General features: G+C 46.5%; 2 protein-coding genes across 3 annotated transcripts in view; one reads left to right on the top strand and one right to left on the bottom strand.

Moving 5' to 3' along the window:
• The window catches only part of Kcnip1 (potassium voltage-gated channel interacting protein 1), a 387,948-nt gene that overhangs the window by 350,410 nt on the left and 16,362 nt on the right, over positions 1-21,176 (bottom strand). The window lies entirely within an intron of this gene.
• On the top strand, positions 1,553-9,263 carry Kcnmb1 (potassium calcium-activated channel subfamily M regulatory beta subunit 1). 2 transcript variants are annotated; one of them, XM_006978886.4, is made up of 4 exons: positions 1,553-1,747; positions 3,098-3,255; positions 4,544-4,715; positions 8,111-9,263. In XM_006978886.4, the coding sequence occupies exons 2-4, from the start codon at positions 3,122-3,124 to the stop codon at positions 8,378-8,380; spliced, it is 576 nt and encodes a 191-aa protein (XP_006978948.2). In that variant the 5' UTR covers positions 1,553-1,747; positions 3,098-3,121; the 3' UTR covers positions 8,381-9,263. The 2 variants fall into 2 exon arrangements, with proteins under 2 accessions (XP_006978948.2, XP_076434158.1); XM_076578043.1 differs by lacking the exon at positions 1,553-1,747 and adding an exon at positions 1,832-2,123.

Here is a 21,176-nt window from a genome sequence, read left to right as displayed (position 1 = left end):
GTCCTTTATAAGGTGGGGCATGATGGAGCAGAACACCCAATGTCCCCCTCCAGTCTCCATGCATGCACACATGTATAAATATACCACACACACATACATACATAATACATACACCACACATATACACACACACATATACCACATACATGTGCACACACACACACACACACACACACACACACACACACACACACACACACACACACACACAAATCTCCATTTCTCTGAGGCCCATGAAATAGACAATTGGCTCTCTTGTTAGAGTCATTGAGGAAATAGAAAAGGCATAGTGCTCACCACTAGAATATCAAGGAACCCCGAGTGACAGCTTTCCTTTTGGGTCTCAAGCCATCTCATCATCAGGTGGCAGGCTTCTGTGAGAGGTTCGGGAGCACTCACTGGGCAGGAATATCTAAACTGCAAATAGTGCTCTGGGATTAGGGGACACTAGAGGTGACCTCTATAACTTCAGGTGTCTGGGAACATTTCAGGGGTATGACATGAGGTGTTGGAGCATCCGCTTGTTGGGCAGGGATGGCTGGGATTTGTCACTGTGAGGGGCTAGCTTCTAATTGGCTCTGCCCATCAAGTAGAGAAACTCTGGTCTGGGCATCAAATCTGTAGGCCTCAGTCTCATGCGGATGCCTATCAGGGTACCATGGTGTGTGTGTGTGTGTGTGTGTGTGTGTGTGTGTGTGTGTGTGTGTGTCTTTTTTTCTTCCTTTTTCAGCTCTCCTTTTTTTTAAAAAAAATTTTGAGGCAGGGTTTCTTTGTGTAGTCTTGGCTATTCTGGAACTCGCTCTGTAGACCAGGCTGGCCTTGAACTCACAGAGATCCACCTGCCTCTGCCTCCTGAGTGCTGGGATTAAAGGTGTGCGCCACCCTCAACTTTAAACTCTAAACTCTTCTCTTTAATTCATGAGAACCTGGAGTGCAGAGGCAGGTTTGCCCCCAGTACCAATATTCAGTTGTCTTATTGGTTGCAACAACGATCTGCCTGAGACAAAGTCAGTCTGTGGGAGGTCCCCAACAGGGCACTGTCCCTGGGCCTGGATGATCTGCTGGAAGCAACTGGGGGACCCACTACTTCCAACCTCAGTACCAGCGGTCTTTAAAATGTATCCTTCCTTCTCTGGACTCCACCATCTCTAACTTCACCACAATACTGAACGAAGTTAAGTTTTCAGAATGCTAATGATAGAAGTGAGAAAACAGAGGCCTGAGAGGTGCCATGACTTGTTCAGAGTCACACAGGACGTCAGTGACAAAGGCGGGAGGCTTTGGCTACCCTGGGTTGGATGGACCAGGGTTAGTGACAAGCCCAACCCCTATACCCCCCTCCCCTGTACCACACAAGGAAAATCATTTCCTATTCCTAGCTTCTCTGCCAGCCCGAGAGATGGAGTGTAGAAGAAACATTCCCGTATATATAAGGATGGTCTTGTGAGGGGGGCAATGGGTTTTGCTGTTTGACATCTGTTTCCCAGGAGACTCTGGGAAATGCAGGAGCAGAATCCCCAACAGGGCTTCAGGGCTAGGTACCTGCTTGTGGAGTTTTTGTCCCGAGGCAAGCTGTGTGCTCAGACTTGACCATGTTTGGGCATGGAGACTCGACCCAGATGGGACTGAAGACTGCTTCCCTGGAGACCAACTGGGAGACCAAACTTCCTGCTAAAGCCTGACGACATGGCATGGGGGTGGGGGCCGGATAGAGAGAAACCATCTGCCGGCGGAGACCTGGGGAACTGTGAGTACTGCATCCCAGAGAGCTTGGGAAGGGCTTCTGGGAGGCCGAGGCTGCAGGGTGACAGTGGGAGACAGCAGGAGACAGCAGCCTACAGTGGCACAGACAGGGTGGCAGGAACTCTGCCTCCCCTGCTGCCCATCAGAGTTATGGCACCAGAGAGCCTGGCATGTTGACCCAGGTCTGGGAGTCACTTCAGTGGCCAGCCTGGAGATCGGGACCAGTCTTGTCACTTGTCGTCAGTAGAGGGACAACAATAGATAGGCCTGGCAGAGTGCTCCACGCTTTTTCGACTCTCCAGTTAATGATAGCTACTGTTTATGAAGGGCTTCCATTGTAGCAAATTTGTGATGCTTGACGGTATATGTAGCTCCCTGAGGTGGGTACTATTTTTCTTGGCTTTTTTTTAGTCACATGGTTGCTAAGCAGTAAAGCCAGGACTTGATCTCCTGTCTGATGACCTCAGTCCCTCTCTTCTCTACACTCCCCAAATCCCTGCACCTTCTATTCCCAGTCCTTCTAAGGAAGAGGTTGTCACCCCATTGGTCAAACCACACAAGACTCTTAACCCTTTTCCAACTTTCCTAAATCCAGCCCAGACCTAGGGCGACTTTTCTACACAGAAAGTTCCATCGAAGGAGTCTTGAGACACTTAACCTCTCACAACCAGGATAGTCCCCCTACGGTCTAACCGAAATCTCTTCTTTTATCACAATAACCCATTTCTTCCTGTCTAGGCCACAGGGGATAGCAAAGGTTCACATCCTTCTTCCTGCGGGAGAGCCTCCTTAAGCCTCCTCCATCCCAGATTCCCACCTCTGTCTTCCATTTAAACAGAGTCCATGACTGAGCACAGGAGTTGCTGTTTCTTTTAGAACTTACTCCATGGGGCTGGTGAGCCATCAGGACACTGCAGGCAGGTGGGCCTGGGACATGTCGCAGGAGCTGGACCGCTCTGGAGCAGATGTTTCCCTTTCCTGCCCTTCTGAGCTTCCATGCTCTAGCCTTCACCAGGCTCCTACTGTCACTAGTCTTGGGAATGCCCAGCAGTCTAGGAAGGCTCCCTGGAGGAAGCTGGCACGCCACAGGGGAATTCCTGGCAAGTGTGCCAGCTTCTCAGAGAGATAATTGCTGATAATGGATTCTGGGTATTGAAAAACTAATCATAGGCTGTTACCAGAAGGCCTGGGGCCAGGGTGGGGCCCCTGTGAGGTCACAGCCCTGTGGAAGTTGCAAAGCTGCATGCATAATAAGAGCGATATTAGTATCTGATCACATCCTCTCTCACCACACCTCTTTTCTATGGATTATCAACGGGGTGGGTCTCATTTCTCTTTGCCTCCATGGTACTAGAAATGACTGCTGTCCCCGGTGGCCATGGGGAAGAAGCTGGTGATGGCCCAGAAACGTGGAGAGACACGAGCCCTCTGCCTGGGAGTGACAATGGTAGTGTGTGCGGCCATCACCTACTACATCCTGGGTACCACTGTGCTGCCCCTCTACCAGAAAAGGTATGGACCTCCCCACTGCCTGGATCCCCACTGGCCTAGGAACCCCAGGCTTCTACCTGCCCTGCCCTTGACCCCTCACAGCAGGCTGGACAGACCCGGCATCCCTCATCCTTAAGCTTAGGGGTTCCAGTGCTAGAGAAGAAGACTGTTGAGAGTCCTGCTGGTCTGGGACCTGGTGATGACAGGTGCAGATCCCCTTTGTCTTAAAAAAAAAACAGCTCTTCAGTGAGAGTGTGATCTTCGGGGGAGAACTGGAATGACAGACTGGCAGCAGTCTGCATTAATGACTCTGAGACGGGAGTTCTCTCTTTGGGGAGCACGCCTCTCTCTGTCTGGGTTTTTCCAATAAGTGGGGAATCTCTGTACTGAGCTGACATCTGTTCCCCCAGACTCTAGGCAGAAATCTTGCAGAGTGCTCCACACCCTCATCCCTGTCTCCCCAGCATGTCATCCTTCCAGCTTTTAAAGAAGAGTCATGGGGTTCCTGATGGCTGTTGTCTTGGGAACAGACTCACAGTGCTCTCTCGGCCCACCCTTTGCTGAGGGAGGCCTCTGGGCAGATTCTGGCTCCTGACAACCCTCCTCTGTCTGACAAAGGTTCTCCCACAGGATACAGGGAGCGAAGTCACAGTCCATTTGCTTAGAAGTTGGCCTCTCATGGGCCTGCTCCGCATCCATGCTTTACAATGCCACAGTCATGCCGGGCCAGAGTGTCACCCACATGAGGTGCTGCTGAGCAGTCGTGTGCCTCTCCACTCTATGCTGCCACCCCCAACCTTGACCACACCAAGACCCTCGTAGAGTTCCTCATTTATCAGGGGAAACAGCAGAGATTCTGAAGCGATTTATCCCTTGTCTCAGGTGATATGTGTCCCTCTCCCCCAAAAATTAACCTGTCCCATCTGAGGTTTTCATCTACACCTGTGACTTGGGGATGGTATGGATAAGAAGGTCTCAGGCTTGGCTGCTCGTCACAATCCTGTGATGAGCATTTTAAAGAAAATCAGAGACTGGGCCCAAGCTCCTGAGAAATTCTGTCCCACTTTCTCTTAGAGTGGGACTCAGCCTTTTAAAAAGTTTTCAGGTGTGAGGTGGATAGCAAGATCAGAGAACCATTATTTAGAAAATATCCAAGAGCCAGCCAGTCTGAGATTGTTCCATGCTCACAGCCGGATGGAGGTGCCAGCCCTGGGCCTCTCCAAAGACTCTCAGTGAACAGAGATTCTAAGTTGGTGTGTGTCACCCTTGTTCTGAGGTGTGCATGTTTGTGTGTGTGTTGTCTCCCCAGTGTGTGGACCCAGGAATCTACCTGTCATCTGATTGAAACCAACATCAAGGACCATGATGAGTTGGAAGGCAAGAAGGTGCCCCAGTACCCATGCCTTTGGGTCAATGTATCAGCTGTGGGCAGATGGGCCATGCTGTATCACACAGAGGACACTCGGGACCAAAACCAGCAGGTAATGAATGGGGGCTGTGAGCTTGTCCCAGGCTGCCCATGTCACTAAAGCCAAGATACATTAAACAACCTGAATGGGATCTTATGGCTGGAATGAGGTGGAGTCAGCCTCAGACCTTCAGTGTTGGAATCAGACAGACGTGAGTGGTTTAAAGTTACCCCTCATTGGCTGTGCAACTGGGGGAAGGCCACTCAGGCCCTGGGAGTCTCAGTTTTCACTCTTGTAAATGGGTGCTAGTGCCATACCCAGAAGTGCTATACTCAAGTCCAGTGCCGTGTCCAAATGTGCAAAGTCCCATGTTGGCAAATGGTGGGCCCTCAGAGAAGAGAAGCTGTCATTAGTAGTTACTTATTCCACAACCGAGTCCAAGAATGGAGATGGGTGAATCCGTGGGCCACCTGGAAGCTGGAGCTACAGCAACCTCCATACCAAACATGTAAGAGTGTTCACACCCCCTCCTGCCAATCACCATCAAAGCCCTCCCTACTGAACGAGCTGGTTTCCTGCCCTCCCTTCCCTTCCTTCACTTCCCCCACCCACTCAACAATCACTGCGCCTTCCCAAGTCAGGCTCATGGGTCTCAAGAGGAGAGAGCGTATATAGGAAGACGGATTCCAGAAATGCCACCTGATAGAGTGGGGTCAGAAGCGGCTGAAGGGTATCAGGGTCTGTTTCCTGAGAACCTCTCCTATATAACTATGGAATTAATATTGGCATACAAATTGGGGCATCTCAACTCTGGCTACGTATGAGAACTGCCTAGACTTAACAAAATCAGAGTACTACACCAGACCAACTGAGGCAGAGTCCCTGAGTACAGACCAGTTGGTGGAGATCCCCAGATGAGTCTAAGTTTGGATATTATTGCTATGAGCTACTGGAGGCTCAGGGTCACCATTCAAGTGATGTTGAGAAGACATAGCCAGCAGCTGTGCAGGGTTAGCTACCAGATGGAAGCTGGGCCACAGCAGTCCCCAGGACGGGTGTGTGGCCCTGTCTCAAGCATGATACTGACAGTTAGACTTGAGGCTGATGGGATGGGAGGGGCAAGGTGCCTGGGGTGATGTTTGGGGTGGTGGTAGTGTGGAAGTGAGGTGTGGCAGTGCACAGAAGTCAGACTTGTGGCCATTGTTAGCAAGACTGTGTGGAACAAGAACATTGAGGCCTATCAGGGTTAGTTCCTACCAATGGTTCATGCTTCTTCTTTGGCATCCAGCAACTGTAATTTATCCCAGAAGTGAGAAAAACATTTTCAAAGATGAGAAATGGTGCCATTCTCCTGGCACACTGGGTTAAGGCTGTCTTTTAATCCTGAGGCTGCCAGCCCAGAGAAGCCAGAAGCTACTTTAAACCTTGCTTGGGTTGTGAACAGTGTATATTACTTCTTTTCCAGTGAGGGGGAAAGGGGGCTGTTAAACCACAGCACCCACAAACCACGAACAGAGAGTGAAGGGCAGTCTGGCATTCTGGGACAGCCAAAGACATTTCATTCTCTGGCTGATGTGTGCCTGGCTGATGTTCCGGGTTGGTAGCATGCCTCTAGACACGCCAGGCTCTCATTCCTCCTCCACAGCCTTCTCTGTCTCCCCCCATGGACCTCAGTCTAAGGGGAAGGAGCTCTTGGCAGCCTATCCTAACAAGATTGAAGCCTCAGATTAGAGGCAGGGGCTGCTTCATTTCAGCTCATGCAAGTAACTCAGAGGTGGTTGTACCAGGGCAGGTAAAAGGTCCCACGCCTTGCCTCAGCCTGGAGAGGAAACTCCTGGCAAGGGTCTTGACAAACAGATCAAGAATGTAGAATCTAGAGGAACTGCAAGCAGGCAAAAGACACAGCAGTGCCCTGGAATGGGTGTAGACCCCTACATCAGAGCTCATGCTTCAAGTGGGAAAGCAGCAGTTACTCCAATTTCATAGGTAAAGCAACAATATTATTATTAATAATTCTTCCACTTTTTGAACTTACAAGATCTGGGCTCTCGCTAAGTGCTTTACATAAGTTTCCTAGTTTAATCTCCAAGGAGGTTCTGGGCAGGCACCACCACAAATGACTTTACAAGGTTTAAGAGGTTGTGCCAGATGCCAAGGTCACACAGGGCCTGTCTGGCTCTACAGAGAAACCTGTGCTCAATGGTCAAGGTTTCCCAGGGACAGTCCTGTTACTAAACACCCTGCAGTGCCCAACACTTCTGAGGACCAGATCCCCCGGGAGCTTCAGCTCTCCCTGGCTCACTGGGGTGAGCTTGCACCTGCCTGCAGCTCCCCTGTTTCCCTGATATTAGCACCACGATGAAGCATCTCTGTGCTCCTGGACTGGGTGCCCATGGAGTATGCAGCTTGGGAGGTAACTGAGTCCTGGAGAAGACACTAGTTCACCACTTGCCCCTTGGGCCTCAGGCTTACATATTTGATCTTGGACATGACTACTTCACTAGAATACGGTCCTTGAGTGTCTGTCTGTCTCTACTTCCCCTGTGCCTGTGCCCCACAGGATAGGAGCTTATGCTGAAGGGCACCCCAGAGGTATTCTCCTGCAGGTCTATAGAGAGGCCCATCCTTGCAAAGTATCTCTTGAGGTTCATACGGGCGGCACCCAGTCCTTCTGGCACAGGAAGATAAAAGCCAGGTCTCCACTCTGGGGTGTTTCTGCAGAGCTTTGCAGCTGGGTCTCATCATCTCAACAGGCCAGAAGGTTCCTAATAGCAACTATCAGTGCCAGAGTTTAAATGTATGCCGCGCTCTGCCTGCCCGGAGCTCTTCTCTGCACTTTCTCTTTTTCCTTTGGATTCTGTCACAGACCCACTTGCCAATGTATTTTCTTTGGTTCACACAGGATTAGACTTCAAAGAGTCTTCTATTTGGATTTTAGCCAGGATTTTGAAGTCCTGGGAGTTTGCAGTAAAATCGGGTTTTCTGGCTTCTCTGGAGGTGTTGGTGGATGATGTGGTGTCTCCTGTCCATGGGAGTGACGACCCCCCTTCGGGATGTAGCTGACTCTCTTCTGACTTGACACTGCCTGCCTAGCTTCACCCCTCCGTGTTACCTGCATGAGTTTGCATATAGAAACCCCTTGTCCATGGACTTGTGTGAGCCATGATTCTCTGGCCCATCACTGTGACACTATTAACCCATCTCAGTAATGAAGCCATAAAGGGTCAGAGAGGGTGAGCAATTTGCCTAAGATTTCACAGCAAATAGATTCCAGTTGAGCCCTGCATCCAGGTGTACAGCATCAGTTGAGTGGCTCCTAGCCCACCGTCCATACACAGATACCAACCATGCTCTCCAGAGGCTGACTCCCAAGCCACCGTTTTGTTTGTTTGCGTGTTTTTTCATACCTCTGAGCCTCTTTGAAGTGAGCATTTGAAAGCCTAAGCACACTTGCTTCTCCTCCACAGTGCTCCTATATCCCTGGCAACCTGGACAACTACCAGATGGCCCTGGCTGACGTGGAGAAGGTCAGAGGCAATTTCCATGAGCACCAGACTTTCTACTGCTTCTCTGCACCCCAAGTCAATGAGACCACCGTTGTGTATCGGCGCCTCTATGGGCCTCAAGTCCTCCTCTTCTCCTTCTTCTGGCCCACCTTCCTGCTGACTGGTGGCCTCCTCATTATTGCCATGGTGAAGCTCAACAGGTCCCTATCCATCTTGGCAGCTCAGAGGTAGACCAGTCTACTCTGCACCATAGCTCGGGAGTCACCGCGGACAGCAGGGGTCACAGGCAGGGTTGCTCATCACTCTTCCTCTTCTTTTGTTTGTTCAACATCTTTGGGAAGTCATTTCCTACTCAAGAATGTTTAATAGCTTTCCAGTGCCTTTGGATGACAAAGAGCTAGCCAGTTACAGCTCCTTGCTCCTGTCCTCAATTGGTTCATGTCTGTTAACTACTACGTCAGTTTATACGCCCCAGATGATGAATATTGTCACCTCTGTTCCTATGTTCTCTCTCTTAGCTCAAATGCCTGCCTATCGCTCCCAAGATATTCTCCTTGGCCAAATTCAGCTTCTTTCAATTGTCACAAAAACAAGAGCTCTCATTTATAGGGCAACTTAGTGTATTGCTTTTTGTTAAGGACATTAAGTCACACATTATTCTGAAAATTTAAAATTGCTATTGTCCTTCAATATCCACAGGAACTAGTTTCGAGACTCCCTCAGATGCCAAAAATCCCTTAATATAAAGTGATGCAGTGTGTGTGTGTGTGTGTGTGTGTGTGTGTGTGAGAGAGAGAGAGAGAGAGAGAGAGAGAGAGAGAGAGAGAGAGAGAGAGAGAGAGCTCTGCACACCTTCCTATGTGCCTCACAACATCTCCAGGTGACTAATAACACCCACTACAATGTCAATGCTGTAAATGGTTTTCATTTTCTATTGTTTAGGGAATAATGATGAGGAAGGGTCCATCTATGCTTACTACAGATGCAATTTTTCCCAAATACTTTCAATCTGCAGTTGATTGAATGCAATGGGGCAGAACCTCCTGATACAGAGTCCAAGAATATTCACACAATAACAAAAGTCTTTGAGGAAATAAACACATCAAAATATTAACTGTGACATGGTGGTTAATTTTAATTTTCTTCCTTATCCCTGTTCATTTTTGTTATTTCCTTTTTTAATAATAGGAAGATCATATACTGTTTTGTTGATTTTAATCTGAAAAGCAATACAGAGCTGTTATTTTGGAGAATGCTGAAAGGGGGCCACCCTCAGGGAGATGAGGGCGGGCTATGAGGGGCTGTTTCTCCTGTTAGAGACAGGCTGGGAAGACAGTGTTAGCCTCCCCGGATGGAAGAATGGCATTTACTAGGATGAGAATTTGCAGTTCATATTGCAGGTGATTTCAACATGTCCCCTATAAACATAGATGTTGGACATTTAACACATTAAATGTTAACGATACTAATACGAGGTGATTAGGGCTAGAAGGGGGCCCCCGATTGGTACCATCAGCTTTACAAGAGCAGGAAGTGAGACCTGAGGTAGCATGTTCCTCTGCTGCTCTTCTCAATGCTCTCCCCACATGGTGCTTGGTGGGCAGGTGAACAGCACCATTATATCCTTGCCACCGATCTGATAATTCTGCCCAGGTTGCCCTGACATCTGCTGTTACCCTCCAGTTTCTTACCTGTGGTCCTTCCTTTTGAGGACAAGCCGCTCATTGTTCCCCAGAGCATCTCTGTCTGGGGGTCAGCACAGTCTCAGGAGTCTTCAGGAAAGCCCACATTCTGCTCAACTGTGGTATAGTTTACAAGATGCTACCACTGAGGGAAAGTCATGAACGGTAGCAGGTATCTCTCTGTGTTGTTTTTTACAACTACATGTGAATCTATAACCATTGCCCCCCACTTCAAATTCAATTTAAAAAGAGAAAGCAAATGTCCCAGCAAGGAGTCTGACTTTAAGGGGTTACTTTCTGCAGGTTTCCAGCAGGAGAAAACTGACACATCCTTCCAGAAGAATCAGTATGTAGGGATGCCTAGCCTCCCCTGACTGATGCATTAGTCATGATGACCTTCATTTTCTCTTGAAAAACTGCTGCCCTCCTGTCAGCCAGATGGCCTGCTCCCATCAAATTCACACCCATCCATGTTTGCGGAACTGCGTGGCCAGCCTGCGTATGAAACAATGGGCATTTGAGTGTGGCGGAGTCAGATGCACAGCAAAGATGATCTTGTCAACAATGGCTGCCTATAGACAGAGAGCCCTCCCTCACCCATCCCGGATCAGTCACTGCTGATGAGCATCAGGTGCTTTCTGTACCTTTGCCTTGATCCTCACAGGCCGCGACTCACACCTGCAGAGGTGTGCCGGTCTATTCCTCAGCTGGCCTTTCCCCTCAATCAGACACCTCATAGAGACCAGAGACAATAGGGCCCTGAGCTGCTGATTTGAAGTGGAAAGAATCCTTGGGAGACACCCTAGTAGTGCCAGGCCTCAGATGGCTTCGGCTATCTAGCCAAGGCCGTGACTCAAAGAAAGTGGGTCTCTTGCGTTTTTGAAGGTTCCCAAGGGAAAAGCTTCCTCTGCTCTCTGTAAAGTTGGAAGGCAGGGAGGGGAAAGAGATGAATTTGATACATGCTTGCCTTCAGGGGGCTGTCTGTCTTCTTGCTCTGTCCCCCATTCTATCACCACCATTATTAAGGGTGAGAAGGAACCTGAAGGGTGTACATTTCAAATCCTGTAACCTAGAAACCTTCATTTTTGTGATCTGCTGAAATAATCTCTGTTTCCCTCTAAACCAACAAGTTTCAGCCCAAGTTCTCCTGCTGTTAACCCCCTTAGGTCATCCGGTTGCAAAGTTACCACTGATATAACAGGTGGTTGGTTAAACTGTCTAGTACCCTTTTATTTCCTCTTGTTTTTGGAGGAATTTGAATTCCATGAAATATTTGGGGAGATGCTGTTTGAACAAGTGAGGTCGTCCAGTTCCTTACCAGCTGAGGTCCCTTCACAAGCAGATGAAGGAGAAGTGGCAAATGCAGGTCAGAGGCACGGATCCTCCCTAGAATGAAGGGTAGCTGCCCTTAAACTGGAGACACAGGAGGCCACTACCCTTCGGTAAGGACACTGAGACAGAAATTACATCTTTTCTTACTTGTTCTCCTAAAAACATGTGGTCAGAAGTTCCAGATCAAGAAAGTGAGATATACCCACCATAGTCAATCAAATATATAACATTGATTGGAGCCCAGCTGCTTGGTTAACTAGACATTAAAGATATCTTCAAAAAATATACAACAGAGGCGTGAGAGATGACTCAGTGGTTAAGGGTGTGTGTTGCCCTTGTAGAGGACCAGGATTTGGTTCCCAGTGCCCACGTCAGGTAACACACAACTCCAGCTCTGGGGGGATCTAACACCTCTAGGTTCCAGGGGCACCTGCATCCATGTGCACATGTCCACACTTAGACACACACACACAATTAAAAATAAAAATAAATCTTTTAAAATGTAAAACAATGGGATTTCTCTGGATAAAATTTTGTAGGATGAAATTATTTTTCATAAAATGTTTTTGTAACATGCATAGATTTACTATTACTTTAAAATAAAGAAATTGAAATGAAATATTTTATAGTTCTTTGTTTTAATTTGTAAAATGGCAACTACTAATAACTATGACCAATACACACCAACACTCCTTGGAGCTTCAATATTTTTCAAAAGTATAGTAAGTCCTGAGCACAGACAGCTTTAGGGGTTGGGTTAGTGCATCTAGAGATAAGGATGATGTCTCTTCCCTCCATGCCCATGGAAATATAAAGCTGTCCTCTACAGAGTACTTCAGATTGCCACTGAGACACAGACAGGAGCTTTTAGGTCTCTGGATTGCCTCTGTGTCTCAGTTCATGATGTTACAGAAAGGTCAGTGGATGGGTTATCTCCCGACCTACAAACACTTGGATGTCAGATCAATGCAAAATTCAGGGTCTTCCTGGGTGACCCAGCTCCTCCCTGCTGATGTACAATACACTGTCGTCAGCCAGCTTCCCTAAAGGGGGCTTGGGAGATGGGAGGGGAGGTATGTGGAAGCAGCAAACTCCAGACTGGATGTGAATCAAGTGTGCGATATATCCCCAGGCTTGTTCCTTCTCCCAAGCTGCAGTCATAGGGGGTTACAGGGACTTTGGTTCCTCGTGATCCCCATCATTCCACTCGACCCGCACTCCTGATGTGACACACATGGAATAAAATTAGAGGCTCACTAAACATGTATCCTCAAAACAGGTCTTCTCCTCCTATGCACTGTGAAGGGCAATCTTGTGTGAGAGCCCCGGCCACCTGTGGAGTCTCTTGCTAACTCTGTGTAGCATCAAAACTGCAGCACACTGGAGGACGCTCACAAGGTGTCAGAACTGGTTGGTGTCAGAGGAGGAACAACTTTCCCGTCTTCCGTCAGAAGCACCGCCAGGGAGAACACCCTCATATTTCCACATTTCTCTTTAGTGACAGTCTACATCAACACTTTTGATGAAGAACTCACTGGACCAAGCTGTAGCCCTTCCATTCCGGGATATATTTAGCTAACCATTCCCCCAAGCGACAATCTGTCATCCCTAATAGTAATAAGAACTAACATTTGTGGAGCACCTGTGTGCCGGGATGTGGGCCAAGCCTTTCCATGTGTGGTTCATTTACCAGTAACGGCATCCTTTGAGGTTAATATTGGCCTCTCCATTTCATAGATGAGATAACTGAGACATGAGGAAGGGGTTTAACTTGCCCTAGAAGTTAGCAAGTAGAGGAGTTGAGATAAAAACTAGACAGTACAGCTTTCTTTACTATGGCTCTAACCACTGAGTACCTTGTTCTCCCGTCTCTGCCCCTTTATTAAGTGTGCAAAGGCCGAATGTTGAGAGCATGTTAGCTGCCTCCATCCCACCCCACCAACCCCGGGGCCTAGGCTCTCACAGCTCCTCTGTGCTATTCTTCTAGAGAGCCAGTAACTGAGAATATTTCCTAAATATGAACACTTGAAATGTGGGTGCTGCCAAGAACAACTGGGGCTGTCTACAGTGGGCCAGAAGCCAGTTTCTGGCCCATAACCCATCTGGCCACTTGGAACCCAAGCATTCTGCAATCTCCTGAATCCTTGCATTGCTGACCACTATTCCAAAGCAGAATAGGACGGCAGGTTTGATGGGACCTTCTCAGTGATCCCACCCTTCTCTTATGGCCCTTTCTTTCCTTAGCCAGTGTTCACAAACCACAGACTTAATAATCATCTCTAGAGTTTTCCCAGTAGTCGACAGCATAATCACTTATGTTTATCTTTATCATTAATAAAAATTTGGCCATGAGACATCTTCTTGGCATCCAACTACATTTCCTGTGAATATGCTGGCCATGGTCCTTCAGGCCCTTGCATTTTTTTCCAATCCTTGAAAGTGGATTTTCCGTGTCACCAGGGAAAACACTAGTGGGGGCAGTCGGGGTCCTTGATGGAGCTCCTGGCCCCACCCAAGACTTGCAGCCATGCTGGAGCACTGCAGTTGGCTCTCAGATCTCACTTCCTGTGTGGAAACTGGTAACACGTCCAAAGAGCACTGCAGTCAGCTCTCGGATCTCACTTCCTGTGTGGAAACTGGTAACACGTCCAAACAGAATTGTGCCTTGCAGGCCCTACTCACAGGCCATTGCACCAAGAAGGTGCAGACAGCATTTATTTTCACTCTCTCAGGGCACTCTTCAAGGGCTCATTCTCATTCTACAATTCCAGAGCTAAGTGCCAGTTTGCTGTGGCATTACTTGTAGGGCCCCACTGTATTTTTATGTTTGTCTTTAGTGATAAAGCTTGTAGGAAAGAAGATTTAGAAAATCAGGAGTTCAAATCGATTTGTCTATGACCTTGGGCAGTTCATTTAACTTCCCCGAGGCTCAATTTCCTCAACTGGGAAAAGAGAGAAACTTCATTTGTTTTATAGGGTGCTTGGCATGGCCGAGTGCAGTCAGTAGAGTGCCGGGTGCATTGAAGATGCTCTGGAATGTTTGTCCCTTTCTGTCCAGCCGCCCCTCCAACTCTAACCATGCAGATGCTTTTCTGTTGCGAGTTCCAAGGAACTCTCACTAGCAACTTTGCATCCTCCTTCTGGAGAGTGTGACCAAGAACTGCCATGCTCATTTTCCCCATTCATCTTAAAAATGTCACTTACCAGGGCACTGTGTCTTTGCTTGGAAGTCCTTGACTATCCCCAGATAAACTGAGATCTTGAAGGAAAGCCATCTTGCCCTTGGGACCCACGCCACTGTCTTGTCACACCATCTCAAGAATCAAAGGACTTTTGATTTGAGAGTCCACTTCGTGGCAGAATCATTACCCATAATAATGATAGGTCTGGACAAAATAATCTTCCCAGTGTGAGGCAGCCAAATCCCTTGGCCCAGAAATCAGGCTTAATTGGAAATTAAATTGCATTTCCATGCCACCTGCAGGATGCCTATATCCACAGCTAATTTATCAAGGTGATGCCTTATCTGGAGGAAGCCCATGGGAACGGAGTGGCTGCCTCAGCAAAACTGCAAGCTCCTAACTGATGAAAGAACTTTCTTCACCATTTAGCTTGAACTCCTCAAGTTTCTCATTTGGAGCTTTATGTGCCCATTAACTATTTCTCTGCCAGGCCCTAGAAATACAGATATCAGTGGAACCTGTCTCCATATTCTAGTGTTCATGGGTCAGTGGCAAAAGAGTCACATAGGCAAAAGATTCCAAAGCCACAGCATTTAGTCATCTGGGACTGGGTAGCACAGGGAGATAGAGCGTACAGTGGATGGACTCCGGTAAAGGATTTGATTTTTGTCTTGAGCATGGATGCAGACAGTTTGCAGTGACTGGGAGCTGTGCTAGCCAGCTTCTTCACAAACCTCTGAGCTATTCATCCCATCCTCTGGACAGGAAACAGATATGCTAGGGTTTTCATCATCTGTAGTATATTTACTGATGAAGAAGAGTGCACGGCTTAGAAGGTGAGTCACTTGCCTGAGGTCACTACTTTGCATCTAATAATCACAGAACTGGAACTGAAACTCGGGTAACTTCTACAGAGCCTTTGCCTTTGAACTCTACAATCTAGTGTTCTCTTATTTCCGTCAACTTTTAGATGTGAAATTGTCTAACTATAGCTGCAGCTATTAGTACGTGTAGTGCTCACCCCGCCTCACTGAGGATTATCATTACTTCACTAGAATTGCATTCCCTGTCTTTCTGTGTCTCTCTTTCCCTCCATGCATCTCCCCATCCTCATGTGTGTTTATGTGTATGCATACCACCTGAGAATTAGATTCAGAAACACTAAACACAGGACACAGAGATCAATTTGGCTGGACCAGAATATGAATGTGGGAGGGACAGATGGTGACTGACTTCATAGGGTTCAGCTGGGAGGACCAGGCCAACTCTCATACAGAGTGGACAGCATACCTTCAACAGGATCATAACAGAGGATTTCTCAGACCTAGGGAGAGATGGTTATCCAGACCTAAGAGTCTTAGAACTCCAAACAGACAACATGAAAAGAACATCAACTCATTATGTTATCATTAAATTACCAAGGATGCAGAAGGAAGAAAGAAGACGGAAAGTGACAGGAGAGAAACTCCAGGTCACACACAAAGACAAGTTCATCAGAAGAACAGAGACTGCTCAGGAGCAGCTCTCAAAGCCAGGAGGGCATGAACTGATGTGTTTCATCTGAAAGGCAGTAACTACCAGTCTTGATGACTATATCCAGCAAAGCTACCCTTAATAATAGAAGAAAGAGGAAAGACATTCTCTGATAAACACAAACTAAAGGAATCAATGACTACCAAGCTATCCCTGCAGACTGGAGAGAAAGATAAACACATCCATGAGGCCACAGGGAAGATTAAATTATACCAAAATAGATAAGCAACTGAGGGATAGGAAAGTACCACCCAATATAAAGGCAACAAAACGACAGACTTAGTACATACCTTTCAATAACAACTCTAATGACATCAGTTTTCTGATCAAAAGATGCAGAAGAGTAGATGGGACAGAAAATAGGGTCCAACTGTTCATTGTCTTCAAGACATGTACCTTATTGGCAAAGACAAGAAAGCCTTGGGGTGAAAGGATGGGAAAAGGTATTGCAACCATCAAATGAAACAAAAAAGTAAGTATAGTCATACTAGTATTTCACAAAATAGACATCAAGTCAAAATTAGAAGAGATGAAAAAGGGACGTTAAGGTGCAGGCTGACCAAGTCAGCTGCCGTCCGGGCCCAGATCCAGTGCTTTGAGGCAGTCCACCCCAACACTCACTCCATTTATGAGCTGCTGAACTGTGTGGAGGAGCTGGTGCTGCAGAAGCAGATCCAAGAGCACTTCATCACCACTGAAGATGAAAACCTGGAGCATGGCTGTAATTGGATTGGTGACAGCCACCAGCAACCACCACGGACCTCAGAGCAGCTCTGAGGAGCCTGAGAGACCAATGGAGGCTCTGAGAGGGGTGTAGTGGTGGCAGCAGAGGAGGAGTCTACAGAGCCTACAGTATCCCTGGAACTGAAAGAATGAGGCCTTATGGGAAGATGCTTCTAAAAAGCAGACTCACAGAATTGGAAGGAAAGATGGTGGGACAGAGCTTCGAGCCCTCTGAAGAGAATGATGAAACTACAGAGGTGGCAATGGATGATAGGGGAGCAATGTGGGAGCACACCACAGTGGATGAAGAACATGGTGTTACTGCATAAAGCTTGTCCTTGGCCAGAGGGCCAGCTAGCAGCATGGAGCTACTGCTGCTGCTCACCGTCTGGGAGAAGTAGAGCTCAGGGATGTGGCACTGCCTTCGTGCTTCAAGCACAATGGTCATGCCTGGTGTCTCTTGTGGTGGTCCACCTGGAGAGTGGGGAGGTATGTGGTGGTCTGGAGCTTGCTCAGATCCTGCCTCCAGATGCCGTCTAGCTGCAACATCACCCTGATCCTGGGCAACAGCAGAATATCCAAGTTTCGGCAATGGTTCCATATTTATGGTGCTTCAGAAACCAGAAACCCTGAACCAGACTAATGACTCATTGTGATGACTATTTACGTATAAAGCTGTTTGGGAAAAAAAAATGCTGTGTTATACACTGCAAGTTTGTATATGCAGTGCCACCTTGATGAACAAATATTCAGTGAAGAGGTGGGCAAGAGAGAGAGGACTGTAGTGGCATGTGGGCGGTAAAGAGAGGCCGAACTAGAGATACAAGAGCAGTGACAGATGTGATAGAAGGCTGTTGTGGACAGGGGAGCAGGTCACTGCCAAGTAGGGCTTTTAGGATGGTGTGAGGCAGCCTGGATCTCTCACAGGCTCTACCCCTGAACATGCTGCCCAGCCACATGAATGCCCTGACTCTGAGCAACTACAAGATGTCCTAGATGGAGAATGGCTCATTCTCTGGAATAGGCCTCCTCAAAAGACCCTCATGGTCCATCCTGTCCCTGGAAGCCATTTTGGTATCCGTGGTCTGTGCTACAGCTCAGGGACATGTTATGATCCTGTTGAATGTCCATGGTCCATGCTGCTGCCCCAGACCATGTTAAGGCCTGAGGTCCTTGTGAATGCCCATGGTCTATGCTGCCTTTAGAGACCATGTCAATGTCTGTGGCTTGTGCTACTGCCAGAGGCCAGGTGGATGCATGTGCTCTGTGTTACCTCCTGAGGCCATGTTGATATCCAAGGTCCATGTGGCCGCTGATGGTCATGTTGATGTATGTGGTCATGGTGCTGCCGAGGGCCTTGTTGATGTCTATGGTCTATGCTGTGGCTGGAGGCTATGTGGATGTCCATGGTCTATACTCTCAAAGGAACCCATATTGATCCCCATAATCCATGTTATCACCATAGGCCATGTGAATGTCCATGGGCTGGGATGCCTCTGGATGCCATGTTGATATCTGTGGCCTGTGCTGCTGTCTAGGGCCATGATGGTGCCCATGGTCTGTGCTCCAATGAGGGTGTATTGATGTCCATGGTCTGTAGTGCCACTAGAGACCATGCTGAGGTCTATGGTCTGTGCTGATGCTGGAGGACAGGTCCCTGTGGATGTCCATGATCCCTGCTGTAACCAGAAACCATGTGGAAGTCCATGGTTCATGCTGCCTCTGACTATAAAGTATAAGGAAGCTTCTTTTGCAGTGATATTGATATCTGCAGACTCGCAGTTGAGAAAGAGAGACAGAAGGATTCTGAAACAACCCCTCCCTTAAAAACACTCTAGATAAGAAGCCATTGAGGAGAACTCTTAAAACTTGTGATAGAGAGCCAGGCATGGTGGCTCATGCCTTTACTCTCAGCACTCAGGAGGCAGAGGCAGGTGAATCTTTCCAGCCTAGTCTACAGTGTGAGTTCTGGGACAGGCAGGCCTATAGAGAGAGACTCTGTCTCAAAAAAAGCAAAAAACAAACAGATAAAGAAATTCTGATAGGGATGCTGAAGTATAGCTCTTCACAGTAGAAGGCTTCTGCCAGAGGTGGGATTGGAGAAAGACTCAATTTTCTTTAAGGGGCTGGCCACGGGGAGTTTGACCATGCTCCGGTGAGTATATGGGCAATTCAAAATGGACTAGGTATTTTTTTCCTTTTTCTTTTCTTCTTTTTTTTTTTTTCTGAGAGGAAATCACAAGGCTGGGGATGGACCTTAGAGGACTGGGAAGTGAGTGTGATTAAGGTGCATTGTGTGAAATTCCCAAAGAATCAATAAAAATATTATGTTGAAAAAAAAAAAGATAATTTAAGGGGGAAATGCCCTAAAATTTTGAACTATCCACACACCAAACCAAGCATCCTCAGTTTTATAAAACAAAGACTACTGGTTGTAAAGGCCCAGATTGATCTCAACAAAATATTTATGGGTGACCAATCACTTTTACCAATAGACAGGTCAGCCAGAAAAGCAAACAAACAAAAACCTATCAGAGTTCAATGACATCACAGATTAAATGAATTTAACAGGCATATACCAAATATTACACCCAAATATTACAGAATATACATTATTTCCTGCAGCCTATGGAATTTTTTCAAAAATGGACCATATTTTAGGACACAATTTTTTAACAGATAAAAGAAAGTTAAAATAATTTTGTGGATTTTATCTGACCACAATGAAACAAGATAAGAAATCAAATGGAAGAGAAGCTACAGAAAATATTCATATCTATGGAGACTTAAAAAGATACTATTTAAAATTAATTAATGCATCATTAAGAAATAAGAGAGGAAAATATAAAACTCTTAGAATCAAATAAGATGTAAACACAATATAAAGAAACCTGTGAGATACAATGAAAACAGTTCCATGAGTGAATTGTATAGCTATATTTTTTAAAACTCAGAAAGATCTCAGATAAGTAACTTGATGATGCACCCCAGTGTCTGAAAAAATCAAGAAGCTAAACTTCCAATCAGTGTATGGAAAGACATCAGAAACACCAGTCCAGAAATTAATGAACTGGAAATAAAAATAATAGTACAAAACCCATGAAACAAAGAGTTTGTTCTTGAAAAAATAAACAAGACTCACAAACCCTTAAACTCACCAAACTAAAGAGAGTGAATGTAGCATGAATCTTAAAAGTTCTTATTAATAAAATCAAACCCGAGGCCAGTTATTGGGGTCAATGCTGGTAGATCAGAGAGACAGAACGAGCCACAGCTATCTCACCTTGCCATTTCCTCAGCTGGTCCTGTTTCCCCAGACTGGAAGCTTCTGCGTCCTCATCCCAATGGCTCTCACCTGAACTGCTGCTTAAAAGCCTGAATGCTTAACCAGGCCAAAATCTTAACCAGCCAAATGCCTCTAGTTTCTGGTCCTCACGCCTTATATATCTTTCTGTTTTCTACCACCACTCCCTGGGATTAAAGGCTGGCTTTCTGGGATTAAAGGCGTGTCACCATGCTTGGCTATTTCCAATGTGGCCTTGAACTCACAGAGATCCAGAGGGATTTCTATCTCTGGAATGCTAGGATTAAAGGTGTGAGTGCCACCATTTTCTAGCCTTTGTATCTAGTGGCTGTCTGTTCTTTGACCTCAGATAAATTTATTAAGGTACACAATATTTTGGGGAACACAATACCACCACAAGTGAAGACCCGGATTAATTAAAAGGAGATGAAAAGGGAAACATTATAACAAATACCAATGAAACTCTGCAGCCCATTAGGGCAACTCTGAAAATCTATCTTCCGATAAATTGGAAAACCTAAAAGAAACAAACACATTTCTAGATTAACCTATCAAAATCAGCCAAGAAGACTGAAAGTACTTCAATGGATTTATAGCAAGTTGTAAGTTTGAATCAGTGATAAAATAGTCTCCTAACTGAAAAAAAAAACAAAAAAACAAAAAGCAAAACAGAACAAGCCGGGTGGTGGGGCATCTCAAAGCTGAATTCTACAAAATCTTTAAAGAAAAATTAACACCAATGCTTTTCAAACTATTCCATAAAACAGAATGATAGGGAATGCCACCAAGTTCATTTTGCAAAATCATGATTGCTCTAATAACCAAAATGAATATAGACATAACAAAAAGGAAAATTATTAGTGGATCTACCTGATGAACAAGGAGGTAAAAATTATTAATAAAATTCTTACATCAGTTATGTTCATATCAGCATTGTTTGTAATAGCCAAAACCTGGAAACAACCTAGATGCCCTTCAACTGAAGAATGGATAAATAAATTGTGGCACATATACACAATGGAATACTACTCAGCAGAGAAAAACAATGACATCATACGGTTTGCAGACAAATGGATCGATCTAGAAAAAATCATCCTGAGTGAGGTGACCCAGACTCAGAAAGACAAATATGGTATGTACTCACTCATAGGAAGATGCTAGATGTGGAACAAGGATGACTGGACTGCTACTCACATCACCAGTGAGGCTACCTGAAAAACGGGACCCCAAAAAAGACACGGAGAAATGGATGAGATCTACATGAACAGCCT

Source organism: Peromyscus maniculatus, chromosome 8 (genome assembly GCF_049852395.1).
Source record: "Peromyscus maniculatus bairdii isolate BWxNUB_F1_BW_parent chromosome 8, HU_Pman_BW_mat_3.1, whole genome shotgun sequence".
In the NCBI taxonomy this organism is placed as follows: Eukaryota; Metazoa; Chordata; class Mammalia; order Rodentia; family Cricetidae; genus Peromyscus; species Peromyscus maniculatus.
Note: the sequence above shows the minus strand (reverse complement) of the source record. Positions and strands in the feature narration are given on the sequence as shown.